This window comes from Notolepis coatsorum (assembly GCF_963971535.1).
Source record: "Notolepis coatsorum genome assembly, chromosome: 19".
NCBI lineage: Eukaryota > Metazoa > Chordata > Actinopteri > Aulopiformes > Paralepididae > Notolepis > Notolepis coatsorum.
In genome coordinates, this window is record NC_140183.1 from 29,137,190 (window position 1) to 29,155,710 (window position 18,521).

Genomic DNA, 18,521 nt, shown 5'->3' on the forward strand with positions numbered 1-18,521 from the left:
AGTAATTTTGATAAAATAGGCGTTTATGTTTTTTCAGTAGCTCGTTGCACATGACTGCAGCCAGCTCATATAAAAAGCATGGAAATAGTGGTGTAGTTGCTTTTGAAAATGTTTTAGGCAGTAGAGGAAAAATATGATCATATATATATATTTTGTAAACTGTAATGCCTCACGTTGGTGTCTGTCCTCCACAGTGAGTACGGCCTGTGCTACCTGTCTCTGAGGACCAGTATCGGGCTGTGGACGGCCTTCCTGTGCCTGGTGCTGGTGGCCACTGACGCCAGCTCCCTGGTCTGCTACATCACACGCTTCACCGAGGAGGCTTTTGCAGCGCTCATCTGCATCATCTTCATCTACGAGGCCCTAGAGAAGCTGGTGGCCCTGGGGGAGATGTACCCCATCGACATGAACAACCACATGGACAACCTCACCTTCTACACGTAAGGCTATACCTCCAACATGTTTGGGTGAGCTCTTACACCCAAATGAGGTTTATATTCTAGCATTGCTAGAACGTCCGAACCAGAATTCGAACTTCAGATTCACATTCCTTTTATTGTCGCATCATTTAGTACCTTTTACAGCAAAGAAATTTTTTTATTCACTTTGTTGTAGTTCCTCGACCATAGCAGCATCCAATATAATATAAATAAACTAGATAAAAATTGTATAGAATAAAATAAAATGGACATCCGCTTTAGACACAGACAGGAGAGAGCTCCCGTTCAAAAGTATAAAAAAAGACCCTCAACGGCGAAATTGACTTCCAACCGATATTCCCAGCCCGTCTGAGAGTGAAATACGATGAGGAAACCATGGTCTACGAGATGGCCAGGGAGGCGGCACAAGACATGGCTAAAAGAGGCCTCCCCATCAATCCAATCAAGGCACCGGAGACACTGATGGAACAGTTGAAGCAGATGACATGGCAGACAACGGGAAGGCGAACAAGAGGAAGCGACCCAACATCCAGAAACGAAGCAAGTTACAAAAAGAAATTGCAACGCTACAAAAGGGACACACCTGCAAACGAAGAATCAGAACAGAAGAATCAGTAAGACAAAGAGGTGGTCAGCCTATTAACATAATTAAAATATACGATTTGAAATTATATGAAAATGATAGTATAAATGTTATTCCATAGCTATGATAATGAATGGGTTAAGGGTAAGGAAGTAAATACATAATTGGGTACAAAAGAAATAAGCAGGGCCATAGTAGGATAATGTTACGTACCCCAGTAAGGAGACGCAACACAAGGCCACAGACAGGGTAGGTAGGTGAGGGTGCAGTGACACAAAACCAAGGAAACAATTAGCAAAATAGTATTTATTTTTACAAACACAAAAAAACTCAGCAACACAGAGCAAGGAGGACTACCTAGTGGCACCAAATGAAATACCAAAAGGAAATGAAAACCCACCCCCCCTTACAGGCGCTGGCGCCCAAAAGTACAGGTGGTGGTGCTCACTCTAAAGCTGGTGTCTTTAACATCAGGTTACCTACGTGATGCAAAATGTAGACCCAGTATGTATCTTCCTGTCCTCAATGTCCCTGTGTGCGAAACAAAAGATTAATACACAAGAAAAAAGGAATCACCATAGGCTGGGTGACAAGGGAACAAATATACAAGGGATTAATACAGAAATGTGCTACAAACACCAAAAAACACAAGGATTCCAATAAAGAACTATTCACCAAAGGTCCTACTCAAAAGCACACAGCTCTACAATTACAATAATGCTCCAAAAGCCACAGTTCTACAATAATGCTGAACACAAAAGATATCTCCTAAACTAACTAACAGCACAAAGTGCCAGAGCCTTCACCAGCTCTATTACCACACAAACAGAGAGCGCTCTACCAACAAGCACAGAGACATAGTTACCACCAACACAACACAGAGCTCTGGCTAACACTGCACACAATGGGACATATGAAGTGAGAGAGAAGGTTGATTGCTGACGAGCCTCAGCTGCTGCTGCACTGGGGTGAGTTGCTGATTGACCAGCTGCTGCTGCAACTGGGACTGGGAGACACCTGATAATGGGGATATGTAGACACAAGAGGGAGACAAAAGAACACAACAAACAAAACATGCCTATATATACACAACAGATATTATACATTACTCCCTCTATACATATACATAAGGACACCGTCTGTAACAATAAGATTAAGAATAATAGAAGGATAATTAAGGGGAAAAGGGTAAGCTAAGCGGGTATGTACTTCATATTTTAGAAATGACTTAGAACTGAGAAAAAATGAAACACCTAGCGGTCTAAATAAGATACAAATAAGAACAGGGAAATGAACGGACTATGGATCTCTAACACTTTTTTCCTCAAGGGCCCCGTCTATCGACAGCGAGAAGAGGGTTTCCCCTTGGAGCCTCTTACAGGCTCGTGGAGGGTCACAGAAGTGACCTCTACCTTGGTAGTCACAAAAGTTGACTATTTTATTTACTTTAGTTACTTTTCTCTCCTTTTCTTTTGGGTTCAGTGTAAAGTTTTTGCTTATTTTTTGGCATGCTAGTGTCGAGGTAGGCTCCTATGTACATAATGGGATACTCACATGTCATAACCTATAATGCGATAATAAGAGGTAAAAATGTTATCCTTTAACGTCAACGGTATACTTAACCCGGTAAAAAGGAAGAAGATATTATCAAAACTAGGGATGTCCGATATTATCGGCCTACCGATATTGGCATACAAATTTTATATCGGAAAATGTCGGTATCTGTTTTCAAAAAATAATATATTTTTTAATTTAAATTTTTTTTAACATTTATTTAACCTTTATTTACCCAGGCAAGCAAGTAAGAACTAATTATTATTTCATTTATTGTCAAAGTATACATAATGTTGTGTTAATTACATGACAAGAGATATGTAATGTTAATTACCTGAAATTATTCAGTTTTGGGGCTGTGACATACAAAAGGCTGTGACATACAAACACATATTAGAACATAAGGATAAAGAAGGCAGATTTATAATGATAATAGGCAATGATCATGTGATTTTGAGTATCTACCAATACCGATCTTTCCCGATCCGATCTTTCACATTAGTAACCGATTTGACGCATTTGTCAGAAACTGGCGAAGCGAGACAAGCCCCTCTGTTGTCTCAATAGTCCCTTGAGTGCCGGTGGCTCACGTTACATTCACCCTGAGAATGTGCTTATACGAGAAATATTCAAAGTTTCAATCTGTTTGCAGTTCCCAGATATAATAGTTCCAGATATAATATCGGCCGATATGGAAAAATGTTTTACACATCGGTATCGGTTCGATATTAAGATAGGGCCGGTATTTACAAAAATGTAGTAGTAGTAGTAATAGTTTCAAAATATCAGTCATTTCTGAAAATAAGTTACAAAAGTAAAAAAAAAATTATGCGTTTTGGAAAATAGCTCTTTATTTGATTATCATAAAAAAGTGTTTTCTATACAGAGTAATCGGTAAATATCGGTATCGGCAAGAACGGCAATATTAATACCGGTTATCGTATCGGCCACAATTTTCACATCGGTGCATCACTAGCGAATTGGCTTCCCTGATGTTTTGGGGCAGAGTTTGTTCCATCGTTTTGGGGCATAGTTGACAAAGGCTGAATCACCAATCTTCTTTTGACTGTTTCTGGGAACCTCTAGTAGTCCAGCAGATGATGATCGCAGCATTCTTGCTGGCATGTAATTTATTAGTGTTGGCAATGTAGCTAGGTCCCTGTCCATTTAGGGCTTTGACTGTACCTTAAAGTAAATTCTAAATGTTACATGAAGCCAGTATAAAGCAGCTAAGACTGGACTAATGTGCTCTCATTTTGGTTTTGGTTAGCAGCCGGGCTGCAGAGTTTTGGATGAGCTGAAGCCTCTCTTTTCTTCGGGAGACCTGTGAAAAGTGCATTACAGTAGTCTAACTTGCTACATACTGTATGAATGTATGAATTAGTTTCTCAGCATCGTTTTTATTAATAAATGGTCGTACTTTTGCTATGTTTCTGAGATGAAAGGACAATGTTTTGGTCACTTTGTTAATATGATAATTGAAGTTCAGTTCTGAATCTATGATAACCCCAAGACTTGTGACCTCAGATTTGATCCAAGGGGTTAATCCTCCCAGGTTCTTAATTAACGTTTATTTTTCTTTCTTTTTTTGGGGCCGATAATTCGAATTTCAGTTTTGTTCTCATTTAGTTTCAGGACGTTTTACTCATCCATTTATTTATTGCCAATAAGCAGTCGGTAATGGAGTTAATAGCTGTCTCATTTGGTTCAGCAGATATGTAAAATTGTGTATTCTGCATAGCTATGGAAACCTACATTATGTTCTCTGATGATACCACCCAGTGGTAACATGTAAAGGGAAAAGAGTAAAGGACCTAGGCAACTCCCTTGTGCATTGTTTTTGGAGTCAAAGACATTGAAGTTAAATGATCTTGTGGAATTTAAAACGGCACAATTAATGTATAAAGCAAAAAGTCATGCACTTCCAAGAAACATTCAAGAATTGTTCTTTGATAGGGAGGGGGGTGTTACAGGCTGGGCTACAGCTCTGCCTTGTGGGCGTGCTGGGCCGGTGCCTGTATGATATATGACGTGTCTCACTTCCTGGGGAAGGTGTGGTTTGTTTACTTGTTGCTTGGCAATACATGGCATTAAGAACCAGCGCGACTCGACTCTTTTATTGTACAGCTACACTTACAAACATGGTGTCAGAAGTGGAACTAGGAGGACCCAAAGAGGATTTATATACGGCCCGAAACAGCTGTTTGCAATAACAGCGGACGTTTATGTGTTGTTTGGGTGAGAGTTTGTGGCGACTGGCATCCAGCATTCCGCCTCCGGAGCCAATGAAAATGACGGGAGACATTCACGGCAACTGGGTGAGCTTTCAAGCAGAGTTCGAGGACTATCTTCTTGCGACCGGGCTCAGCGAGAAGGAAAAGCCAGTACAGGCGGCGGCGCTCAGACGGTTAATGGGGAATGACTGTCGTCATATTTATAAACACAACCTGGGACTCACCGTGGAGCAACAAAAAGATGTGGGGGCTATTCTGACAGCACTGCAGCAATACTTCACACCGGCTAAGAACGTGATATTCGAGAGGTACGTTTTTGGCAACTTGAAACAGGAGGATGGAGAGCTGTTTGATGCTTTTGTTACAAGACTGAGAGAAAAGGCTGCCTCTTGTGAATATGGAGCTATTAAAGATGAACTCATAAGAGACAGGCTTGTCCTAGGGATAACTGATGAGGGCGCTAGACGGCGCTTATTAAGAGAAAAGGACCTTAAATTGGATCAGGCCATCATTATTTGTCGAGCAGCTGAGGTCATGGACAGTAGGTTAAAGACCATGTCTCTGGGCAGCGGCAGCTCCGGGCCTGGGGACAGCGTTAACGCCACACAAGGGCAGCGATATGGACGGAGGCCTGCCAGCAGGCCATCCGAGGCCAACACATCGGCACAGCCACAGAACATGAGAGACACTGGTGAATGCAAGTACTGTGGCACACGGCACAAACGTGGGCGTGACCAGTGCCCCGCCTTTGGTAAATCATGCCGTTCATGTGGCACGGCTAACCATTTTGCAAAAGTTTGCATGAAAAGAGGCCAGCAAAAAAGTGGTTTGTCAACCTACCACTGCAAAAAGGCCTCCAAAGGTGCCAGCTCGACTCGGGCGCCACATGCAATGTGATGAGCATCAAGGACAAGTCAAGACTGGCACCTAGAACACCCCTTCAGAAGAGCTTCATCAAACTGAAACTTTACAACAGTGAGTGGATGAGCTCGTTGGGGGTGTACAGCACACAATGCGTCATTAGGGGTAAGACGCACAGACTGGACTTTGAAGTCGTACATACTGGCCAGAGGCCCTTGCTTTCGGGGGAGACATGTGAGAGGCTTGGTCTGATACGCTTCACCATTTCTGAGGAGCTGAATAAAGTGGAGCACTGCAGGAAGGTGTCACTGACCAAAGAGTGGCTCGTCAGCACCTACCATGATGTGTTCACCAGCCCTGTTGAGTCTCTGCCCGGTGATATTCACTTTGAGCTGGACAGCACGGTGGCGCCGGTGCAGTGTGCTCCCAGGAACGTTCCAGTGGCCCTGAAGGCAGTTGTTAAAGCACAGCTGGATAAATATGAAGAAGATGGCCACTTGACCACAGTCACTCGACCCACGGACTGGATTAGCAATCTGGTCATATTGAAAAGGCCAGACAAATTGAGACTTTGTATAGACCCAAAGCCCCTTAACCGAGCTCTGAAACGGTCCCATTACCTGATGCCCACTTTGGATGACGTGCTGTATAAGCTGCCAAAGGCACGTATATTCACGCTGGTGGATGCACGGGATGCATTTTTACAGTGCCGTTTGGACGAAGAGAGCAGCCTGATGACAACGTTCTGGACACCGTGGGGTAGGAAACGTTGGCTAAAACTCCCTTTCGGTGTGTCAGTGGCTCCAGAGCTGTACCAAAGAAAGCAGCATGAGCTGCTGGCTGGCTTGACGGGGATTGAGCCCATAGCTGATGATATCCTCATAGTGGGCTGTGGGGACACAGAGGATGAGGCCAACCACGACCATGACACGAACCTCGTCGCTCTGATGGACAGATGCAGAGAGGTAAAGCTGAGACTGGGCCTGAAAAAGATGCAGTTTCGACTGAAGGAGGTCCGCTTCCACGGCCACATACTGTCCGCAGAGGGCCTCAAGGTTGACCCTGACAAGGTCAGGGCGGTTCTGGACATGCCAAACCCCACAGACGCAAAAGGGGTCCAGCGATGTGTTGGGTTTGTGAACTACCTGTCGAGATTCATGCCACGCTTGTCAGCGGTATGTGAGCCTCTGAGGAGACTGCTCGACAAAGATGTGATGTGGCACTGGCTGCCCAAACATGACGCTGCCATGAAGGAAATCAAGGCTCTGATCACGGCGGTGCCAGTCCTAAGGTACTATGACGTCCACAAGCCGGTCACCGTACAGAGCGACTCCAGTCAGACGGGTCTGGGCTGCTGCTTGCTTCAGGGGGGACAGCCTGTCGCATTTGCCTCTCGTGCATTGACCCAAACGGAGCAAAATTATGCACAAATAGAAAAGGAGTGTCTAAGCATCGTATTCGCCTGTCAACGCTTCCACTACTACCTATATGGGAGGGGTGATGTGACTGCAGAGACCGACCACCGCCCGTTGGTGTCCATCTTCACTAAACCTCTCCTCAGTGCGCCAAAGCGCCTTCAGAGCATGCTCCTCACACTGCAGAACTACTGCCTGGCGGTGGTGTACAAGCCAGGCCCCGAAATGTACATAAGTGACACACTCAGCAGAGCCACCACCCCACCACAGAGAACAGATGCACTGTACAGACGGGAAATGGTCTGCAGCATTGCGGCAGGAGCAGTGGGACACGGCCGCCATTCGGCAGGCGGACTATCTGAACGTCAGCAGCCAACGTCTGGCACAGATTCGAACACACACTGAGGAGGATGTGTGTCTGCAAACACTCAAGTCAGTCGTGCTGAAGGGATGGCCAGACCACAAAGAGGAGACCCCTTTAGCCGTCCGGGACTATTGGGCCATCAGGGACGAGATAAGTGCACAGGATGGCGTGCTCTACAGGAGTCAGCGCATCATAATTCCGAAAGCTATGCGTCCGGAAATGCTGAGACGGATCCACTACAACCATGTGGGGGCAGAGGCGTGCTACAGACAGGCTCGTGATACACTGTACTGGCCCGGTATGCAAGGGGAAGTCAAAGATTACGTACAGCAGTGCTCTGTGTGCAATGAGTATGCACACGAACAACAGAAAGAGACTATGATGTCACACCCGCTCCCCACACGGCCCTGGCAGCTGGTAAGCATGGACCTGTACAGCTATGCAGCACAGAACTTCCTTCTCGTGGTGGACCACTATTCGGACTTCTGGGAGGTCGACTTGCTCCCTGACCTGTCAGCGGACACCACGATCCGACGATGCAAGGCACAGTTTGCTCACCACGGGGTCCCAGACAGGGCCATTTCTGATGGTGGGGGCCAGTTTGCCGGTGGGGAGTTCCGGGCGTTTGCGAGGGAGTGGGGCTTTGAGCACGTTATGTCCTCACCGAGGCACCCGAAGGCTAACGGCAAAGCGGAGTCGGCGGTAAAGATTGTGAAGAGCCTGTGCAGAAAGGCAGACCGGGCCAGAGAGGACCCCTGGAAGGCCATTTTACATTGGAGAAACACACCCACTGAGGGTATGCAGTGCAGCCCTGCACAGCGGCTTATGTTGCGGAGACTGAGAACCCTTCTCCCTGTGGCCGACCAGCTGCTGGTACCTCAGGTCGTCACAGGGGTCCCGGACAAGCTGAGAGTGAAACATCAAGCAGCAAAGTTGATGTATGACCGATCGGCGAAGGATCTGCCGGAGCTGAACGTCGGCCGGCCCATACGGATGAAGCCACTCCCGGGTGACAGGACGGGCCGATGGAGAAGAGGCATGTGCCTGCAGCAGTTGGGACTCCGGTCCTATCTGGTCGACGTGGAGGGAACTGCGTATCGCCGCAACAGGGTTGATCTCCGACCAGCAGAAGCGGCCCCTCCCCAGCCGTCAGTTCACCCAGAATTGGCCCCAGAACAGCCTGCGAGTGGGGGAAGCACCGAAGAGGTCGTCAGCGGTCCTGAGGAGTCTCCAAAGTCATCAGCCCCGAGGTCGACGCCGTTTTCCCCGCAGACTGGTAACACACCAGGCCGTGAGTTACGGCCTCCGGACAGACTTAACCTCTAGGTCGCACACAAACTGAGACTGTCACACACACACACACACACACACACACACACACACACACACACACACACACATACACATAGTCACGCTCGCACCCCAGCACACAAGGACTGTGCACATGCGTATGGACTGTAAGATATATAAAAAAAAAATTAAAAAAAAGGAAATGGGAATGGGAATGTGGGAAAATTGTGATTCTGTGTTTAATTGTGGTTGTTATTGATGAGGTGTTTTGATACTACTTAGGTCTGCACGGATTGATGTTGTTACTTACTAAAGGAAGGGAGATGTTACAGGCTGGGCTACAGCTCGGCCTTGTGGGCGTGCTGGGCCGGTGCCTGTATGATATATGACGTGTCTCACTTCCTGGGGAAGGTGTGGTTTGTTTACTTGTTGCTTGGCAATACACGGCATTAAGAACCAGCGCGACTCGACTCTTTTATTGTACAGCTACACTTACAAACAGGGGGTTATAATATGAGGGGAGAACACAATTTAAAAGTGCTAAATGTACGCACTACCATGAGAAGACACCGCATCTCGATATGTGGAGTGAAACTGTGGAACAGTCTAAATGTGGTGCTAAATAAATGTCCAAACATGAGACAATTCAAACTGATGTATAAGGAAATTATGTTCACAAGGTACAGGGATGAGGAAGGGACTTGATATTCACGGGTGTTTACATTTTTATTTTATTTCTTTCATGTTTTACATATATAGTTTTTTTCTTGTTTTTTTTCTTTTTTATGTTTTAAAATAGTACACTCATTTGAGTAGTGGAAAAGGGGTAGGATTAAATAAGTGTATACTTCTTCCTACTCCTTTTCGAACATGTAGATTGAGTTGTGTTTTGCTTTTGTTATTGTTTGTTTGTATTCATTGCATGTTCGAAATAAAGATTTCAAATCAAATAAAAAAAGAAAATCAACCCCATATAGTTGTTGTCATACTGTATATCTCAGACATATGGCCTCCTAGTTTAACATAGAACTTCCTCCCTCTGATGTATGTAATTTCAAGGTTATTTCATATTGCACAGGCCTTGTATATTGCAATGTACCATGTAAGTTGTGACCACATGAGGTTTAAGGTCCGGACCAGAATTCAAACCTCATTGGGTGTTAAGAGCTCACGTAAAAATGGTATGGCCTCATAAAGTCAGAACCCCTTCTTTTGGCGCAGCCCCAGATTTTACATCCCCACTATGTCACTGAATGGTTGATTTGAGAGAGTTGCGTGTTCACATAATACTGGCTGAACTGCCCTTGGGCACAGGAAGAACATTATGTGAATTCACTAACATCACTTTGATCTTCTCTGCACTGGGATTTGCTCAAGGTGTCAATGTTCACCGCCGGTCAACGCCTCAGCTGAAATCCTAGGTGTCTGGAACAGCAGCGGGCTAACTCCAGAAACCATATCTTGGAGTGACTTAGATGTGAAGGTATTGTGCCATATCATCAACCTGACTGAATTGATCGCATACTATGAAACCACAAGGTCTCTGAATATCTGAACACATTTGCTCTGTCTGTTAGATAATATGCAGACGTACTCTAACTCATTAGTCTGTGTGCGTGCATGACTAGGATAGGGTCAGTTCACTTGGAATGCAGTCAAAAACTAACATAAATTAACGTTTATTTTAAATCATTATTAACTCTTTCAGTGCCACGCCTGGTTTTCCATTTTACCGCTTGAATGCCACCATCCGCGCCAATGTTAACGTTAATATCGCCTAATCTATGTTTTAGATTATGGCTATGTGTCTAATCTGCCCATCGCATTATCAAAGACTATTTTCCAGACAGTGCTGTGAAGGCAGATTGTTTTTTTATCACGTCGTTGCCGTTTCAGAGCAGTTAGAAAAGCCCCTGTTTTGATATAAAAAACAGCTCATTCTGGAGCATTCTATGAAAATCGTCTTTTAGTAGAATATTCCACAACGTTGATATTCGTCGGCCTTTTTATGAATCGTTTTCAAATAAACGCTAGATGATCAATATTATACGTGCACGCACGCACATTACGGCCGCGCGCGGATAATCGCCTCGTTGATTTCCTCTCGGAGTTTTACATTGAAACCGAAAGAAGACATTTCACAAAACAGCTTATAACTTCATCAAACTTACTCTGATTATCCTACCACTGATAACATAGAGTCCTTACCTGACATCAGATGGTATCCAACTGGTATATTCCAATTCCTGATCACCATTCGAAAAAATCGATACGTGTATGGATCCAACGCGACACAGTGGATCTCCATGATCCGCGGGATCTGAGGCTCCAGAATGAACTCTAGTAACCCCGGCTGGATCAGTGAACTGGAAAATGTGGAGTACCGGATTTTTTTCCCCATTCATTTTCATTGAGTCCATTCCAAAATCACTTATGTCATCTGGGAGACGACAGGGGGCGCTTTTTTCCACAGTGATCACCGGCGCAGCTCGGCAATACTCGGGTAGGCTCGGGTGATGCAATAATTTTTCAGATCGCAAAAAAAAAAAAAATCCGAGAAATCTCGTGAGTGGCTAGCAACCACCTATAAAAAAACACGAGAAATCTCGTGAGTGGCACTGAAAGAGTTAACACATTGACCGCCAGCAGCAGGCGGCGCTGATCCCCCTTCATCGCCAGGTCTTTATTCAATGGATATAGATTTAGACTGCGACATTTGCGAGTGCTTAAAATATATCTTATATTATATCTATGGGTCTAATAACGCTGTCGACCCTCAGTGAGTTGCTTCCAGTCAACATGCCCAAAACAGATTGTTTTTTCATCCGTACATTTACGTTTTATACCATTTTGAATAGAGTATGGTTTAGGTGCTTTTGAGTAATTCCAGGAAAAAGACGAGAAAAAGGCATTTTACTGTAATCCAGTCATCACGTTGTAATTTTTCGGCTGATTATCTAATCATCCTGAAATCAACGCTAGATTATCATTATTATATCTCGTTGTGCATACATGAAATTACCATCGTAGCGGGGCGCTCGCCCCCCCCCCTACCCACAGCAGTCAACGGTAATAAGCACAACACGTCCACACAGATAGCTGTGATCGCGGTAGAAATAAATATCAGATCAACGATCAAATTTATATATAGTGTTCTTACCTTGTATCTGATGTAATGCAAAAGAAATAATCCAATTATCTGATCGCCATTCCAAATACTGCTCGTGGAGGTCCGTACCACACTACCGACCGTTACATATGGGCGGGCGGGCGGGGTTACTGTTCGATGCCATCGTTGTATAGAACTGGCTCGCCTGAGTATTTAAATCCCGCCCGCCCGGCTCAGATCGGCTCCTAAAACACACCAGCTAATTTCCGATGAGATGCAATAGCTCCGTAAGGCAGTAGAGGGCGGTGTTGACCTTCTGCCAGCTCAGACAGGGTCTGAAGGGTATACCAGAGGTTGCAGCTATGAATTATGAATAGATATAGCGAATAAACGAAATAACGATCCCAAAAACGAGTTAACTCGTTTCTGGCGCTGAACGCATGGCGGGCAATAACGAGGTAACTCGTTTCTGGCACAGATTGTGTTAATGGATCATGCATCCCATCCTTGTGTTAATTTAATTTGTTCAATATTTGAATTTGGAAGAAAATCCACTTCCTGTAATTAATTAAAATGTTTCAGAGAATAGTTTGCTTCATTGAAATACTCGGTATGCGCACTCTCCTTCATATTTTTCTCTCTCTCTCTCTCTCTTTCACTCACTCACTCACTCACTCACTCTCACTCACTGCCCCCCCCCCCCCCTTGTAGGAATGTAAGGAGCTCAGAGGCAGTTTTGTGGGGCCGGCCTGCATCCGGAAGCCGGCCTATGGTCATGAGGGCCCCTACATCCCAGACGTCCTCTTCTGGTCCGTCATCCTCTTCTTCACCACCTTCTTCCTCTCCTCCTTCCTCAAGCAGTTCAAGACCAAGCGCTACTTCCCCACCAGGGTCAGCATTACTCCACTGTGTGGCTTTTGTTCTTTTAAAGGAAGGGAATATCACATCATGAGTTAGCAGGGCCTGTGATGAACATATTTATGTGTCATTGTTCTGAAATCTGAATCGTGATACTTTCCCTGGGTTTTATATTCATATGACACCCAATATTGGGGGGGGGGGGGGGGGGGGGGGGGGGCTGCCGCGCGGCACACCGCGCGGCACACACCCCTGAACGGGAGAGGGAGAGAGTGAAAGAAAGAAAAGAAGAAAGGAAGAGGGAGAGAGGGAGGGCCCCCCCCCCCCCCCATTCGGGAGCACAATCTGCCCGCGGCACACCTGAACGGGAGAGGGAGAGAGTGAAAGAAAGAAAAAAAGAAAGGAAGAGAGAGGGAGGGAGGGAGGGAGAGAGGGGGCCTTATCAATAACGGCCTGTCTTTTTTTTTCTCTCGCTCTCCCTCTCTCTCTCTCTCTCTCTTTCTCTCTCTATCTCTCTCTCTCTCTCTAACTCTCTCTCTCTAACTCTCTCTCTATCTCTCTCTCTCTCCCACCCCCCCCTCTCTCTAACTCTCTCTCTCTCTCCCACCCCCCCTCTCTCTCTCTCTCTCTCTCTCTATCTCTCTCTGTCTACCAGTCGCAGACTGTGTGGACTGACTGTCACTTAAAGTGCTTATGGGCGGAGCCAGGCCATAACAGCCTGAAATCCTGAGGCTGAAAAATTATGGTTTTGAGTACTTGATTAGAAATATAAAACAATGCATTTAAAAAATAAATAAAAACTTACAGATGTCTTCAATAGACTCACAGGAATTGTGTAAAGTTGCCCAAATAGTGCTAGGAATAGCAATGCATGTCCCCTTTAAGGTGAGAAGTCAAGGGACCCCTTTGAAAATGGCCATGCCCATGGCATTTTCCTCCCATCAAATGTAAGATTGAAAATAGCTTCACTTTGGATCTCTAGTTTCATATGATAGCAATATCTTCAAAATATTTGCCCGCTAGAGCCCTTTAAAGCTAATCAAACAGTGGGATATCGGTAACATAAATGCCAATACCAATGTATTGTGATAAGCCAATATTGGCCACCAATATTGGTCGTGCTCTACCACAAACCAGTGCAAAGTCAATGGGGTCAAACTCCTATCTGTGCTAGCTGAAATCTGCTTTGTGTGCACTGTGGAGTACATTTCAGTGAACCTCAGTCAGCATGTACAGACAGGAGCTTGACCTCATTGACTTTGCATTGCGACGACTATCTTTGGATTATGGTCAGGGTTACAGTTAGTTGCAAACTCACCAATTTGTAGGAAATCCAACAGAAAGTCGGCACTCATGAGAACAGCCTGCACTAGAGTGATGTCATTTTGGGAGCTCTCTTACAAATCAAGATTCAAGAGGTTTATTCATCACATACATACACAAGACATATAGTGAAATGAAGGTGGCCATGCCTGCTTCGATTGTGCAAAAAATACTAATAATTCTTATTCGGAACCTTACACCATCCCATGTTGTTGTTACCAGGTTCGCTCCACCATCAGTGATTTTGCCATCTTCCTGACCATCCTGATCATGGTATTGGTGGACTACCTGGTGGGAATCCCCTCCCCGAAACTCAACGTGCCCGACCGCTTTGAGGTAGCTACTGGTTCCTTGTGTGTCAAAATTACCTTTTTAAGAATTTTAGAGACAGGGAGAGAAACGGAGAGACACAAAGCTTACAAAAACACAGAACGTCCTGCTATTTGGTAGGGGTGGGAATCACCAGAGACCTCACGATACGATACTATCGCGATACTTGCGTCACGATACGATAGTATTGTGATACTAAATATATCGCGATACGCTTAGTATTGCGATATTAATATTGCATTTTTTTATTTATATTTTTTTATTTAATTTATTACCTTTTTCAACTGCAAAGTAAAACTGTGTCAACATGTTTTATCTAATAAAATAAAGTTCAGTCTGTTCATCTCACTTCAATCATTTTTATTGCAGAACATGGTATTTTCTCAAGCAGACAGATGTCAACACTGTAATCTGTGTTGCATGTACCTGACAAACTGAACTGTTTATATTACAGTCATATTCCAACTTAACTGAATGCACATGTGTGTGTGGACTACTGTACTATTACAGGTATTATCTATCTAGGTCGTCCTCGGACGGGCCCTCCATCGGTGCTTCCAGTCATCCCGATCCTCCATGCATCTGGCTAGCTCACCGGTGCATTCTGTTCCCGCATCTCTCCTGAGTACGTCCACATAGGTTAATGTGGGACGTCCTCGTGATCGATGCCCGTGTGTTGGTTCCCACAGCACAAGTTTGCTGGTTGGCATCTCATGATGTCAGCCTCATTCTCCTGACTGCCACTTTCTCGCTCACCCTTAGCACCCCCCCCCCCCCCCATCAGGGGTTCCGTTAGAAAAAATTGTTGCCGGCCTCAGTGTCGGGTAGATTTCAATCTACCGGTCAAATGAGAGAAATTCCGGTCAGAGTTTATTGAGCTTAAAAACAATTGATAGGCAAAAGAATGACAACAAAACAAAAGAATGACATCATCAAGGCATGTAGATTTATAATATTTTTACTTAAAACTAGGCTACTTTTGCGTATAAAGTCATTATATTCCAAATAAAATAAGTTCCGAGACTCGTGCTGCTGCCGACTTTAAATCAAATAGGTGTCTGTGGGCAGTCGCCCGACATTAATAAACAACAGTCTGTTATAATCACATTTTTATGAGCTAACGAATTCCGTTATATTGGACATTTGTATTAATTATATCAAGCGAAGAACTGAGAAATTTGGCAGAGAGAGACGGCAACATTATCGTGGGTTTGCGTGACGACTCTCTCTCTCTCCACCTCCCAATGACTTATTTGCGAGAGTATGTCGATGCAGAGCAGCAGATTCAGCTGTTATTGGCTCTTTTCTGGGGACCGCACGCGTGTTGCTTATTAACAGCGGAACAGTGCAAAAATGCTTCCGCTTTCGTCACCGCACGCCACTACGGTAATGCGCCTTTCTTTTCACCCCGCTTAGACAAATGCATATGGCATTTCCGCGTACATTGCAACGAATCACTTGGAACCTCGGCTGTCTTTAACTATGAGTGAACACAACGCAACATTGTAACGTTAGCGAACCTCGGCTGTCTTTAACTATGAGTGAACACAACGCAACATTGTAACGTTAACGTGTACTTTACTATGGAATATAGTATATTATCGCAACGCGTCGTCAGACTAAACAGTGTTGTGAACACAACACATTGTAACGTTAACGTGTACTTCGCGACGCGTCGTCAGACTAAACAGTGTTGTGAACACAACACATTGTAACGTTAACGTGTACTTTACTATGGAATATAGTATATTATCGCTCTACTGTATTTAACTATGAGTGAACACAACACTCTTAACTTACCATCTTTAGATATTAAAGTACTCAACCTCTACAGTCTTTAACTATGAGTGAACACAACACTCTAACTTACCATCTTTAGATAATGAAGTACTCAACCTCTACTGTATTTAACTATGAGTGAACACAACACTCTTAACTTACCATCTTTAGATATTAAAGTACTCAACCTCTACAGTCTTTCATGTTAGCTCAGTAGTGCTCAATCAATCAATCAATCAATCAATCATGTACCTCGGCGCAGCTGAATAACAGTAGGAGTGATCGCCTGCTGCGTCCATCACGTGTACATGGTGATTAACCAAATTGAACCAAAGCGTGTTAATATGTGTCGAACCAAGCGGGGATCTCATGCGCTCGCGAGCGCGGCGCGAGCACCTCACCTCGCGAGCACGCCGGTGCACGCACCTGGGCGAAGGAAAAGGAAAGGCGCATTACCGTAGTGGCGTGCGGTGACGAATGCGGAAGCATTTTTGCACTGTTCCGCTGTTAATAAGCAACACGCGGACCGCACAGCAGCGCCCCCCACCCAACATTGAATTGAAAATGGCTGAATTGGAGTACTGCTGGAGTACTGCATTGTGCTGCTGCTGCTCCGGCTCTGCAGCTTCATAAAAGTTGCCACACCCAGCACTAAGCTCTCGCTGACAACGTCGTTGTCATTATTAGAAGCAACGATGAAACAAATGTAATGATTGTTTCGTTCATCGCATAGTGTAACTGAGGGGTACAATTCCCTGACTGTATTGATAAGTATGGTATCATTAAACCACTACCGCTTTATGTACTTTAATTACTGGCCATACAGTACACGATATCTAAGTATGATGAACACTTTCCCACATATGAAATCAGGTCCACACAAAGGTAATAGTCAAATATTTAATATATAGCAAAAGGTACATATAATAATTACTTATTACATTTATGATTTGAATTGAATGCTCTTGTAAGGCAAATGAGTACTCGTAGGCAAATCAACACTGAATGTCCAATCTCTGGTTACACAGGAAGCAAGTATACAACCTGGCTCTTAGGGGATTACATCTATGGTCACTTAATGATTATAGCTGGATAATATACTGCAGGGGTCCCGCCGGTTGTAAGCCAGTAGGGGGGGTAGGAGAGCCGTCGGCTGTATCCCGTCTGGTCAACGATTTCCAGGGAGAATTCAGGTACAGAAAACAGTGCCCGTGGAACCTTGATCCACAGATGAATACACTTGGGCTCTCTTGTAGACGATAGCTGTAGTTGTCGCTGTCGGTCCACAACGAAGAAGAAGCGAGGCGACCTCAGTCTGGTCTGAGCGCCGTCTCACCTTGGCTCCTCTCGGGGTAAATCCAACACTCACCGGTGTTGGCGATTATCCGCTCCACAAATCAAAGCACCAAAGCAAATAGATATTCCATGCCGTATAGGGCTCAGCAGTCGTCGGGGTAGGTAATCCAATGTGCAGGTCCACTCGTCCTCGCCCAGAACTCCTCGGATGAAAGCACCACGCGTGGTCTGCCCAGCCTGGTTAAGACTCTAGATAACGCGAGGAAACGATGGGGGTGCTGCTCACTTTAGAACTCTAACCGAACGATGCACCATACATAATAGACTATTATTACTTAATAGAAATACGGTGCCAAACTCTGGCAATTCAGCTATTAATTCGCACGAGGTCTCACTGCTATTCTAAGGCCAAACAGGCCGTACTACACCGCACGCGGTATCGTGGGGTGAGGCTTCACGTCTTGTTACTTAGTTGGGTAGAAGGGTAAAGGACTAAGAGGAATTCTACATTTCTTGCGCCATATTTATATGCACAGTGGACAAGTAGTGCCGCTCTGCTTTCGGTAGCCGTATTCCTGCGCGGAGCTGAGGCTAGTAAAGGCATGTCTCGTCTGTACCTTTGAACTTGAACGCCAGGGGCTTGTCCCTGGCGCCTGGTCCTTTTGTCCAATAAGAGAATGAACTATTATGGGCTGTAGTAGAATAAAGGGATATTCAGTGTATATGTACAAGGAATATACAAGGGATATCAAACGATATACAAATACTATTAAATATATATATCCATAAATAAATATATATATTCGGTTTAATCTGATCCTTCACAACAGCCGCCCCCTAATTAGTCCCACCTAATTAGCTGAGCAGAGACAGATTAACCGCACTGTCCACTACTCAATGTCCGCTGTAAGGGTCAGTCAACTCACAAAGTCATAGGGTCATGGTCGTCATCAATAGTATCAGGGAGCCTTGGCAGTTCTATTAGCCTCGCTACGGGTCGGGTGTAAGTCCGTCCTTGGACGAGCACTTCAGCTGCTCGGACCTTTCCATCGGCACCGGTGATCACTTTGCTTACGCGGCCAGCC

At 44.9% G+C, this 18,521-nt stretch overlaps 1 protein-coding gene across 2 annotated transcripts in view; it reads left to right on the plus strand.

Moving 5' to 3' along the window:
• slc4a7 (solute carrier family 4 member 7) overlaps positions 1–18,521 on the plus strand; it is a 225,499-nt gene that overhangs the window by 184,748 nt on the left and 22,230 nt on the right. For both annotated transcript variants that reach the window (XM_084336015.1, XM_084336016.1), the window contains exons 14-17: positions 195–440; positions 10,119–10,224; positions 12,562–12,741; positions 14,254–14,367. In XM_084336015.1, coding sequence (XP_084192141.1) covers positions 195–440; positions 10,119–10,224; positions 12,562–12,741; positions 14,254–14,367 — 646 coding nt within the window. The remainder of the gene's footprint in view (positions 1–194; positions 441–10,118; positions 10,225–12,561; positions 12,742–14,253; positions 14,368–18,521) is intronic.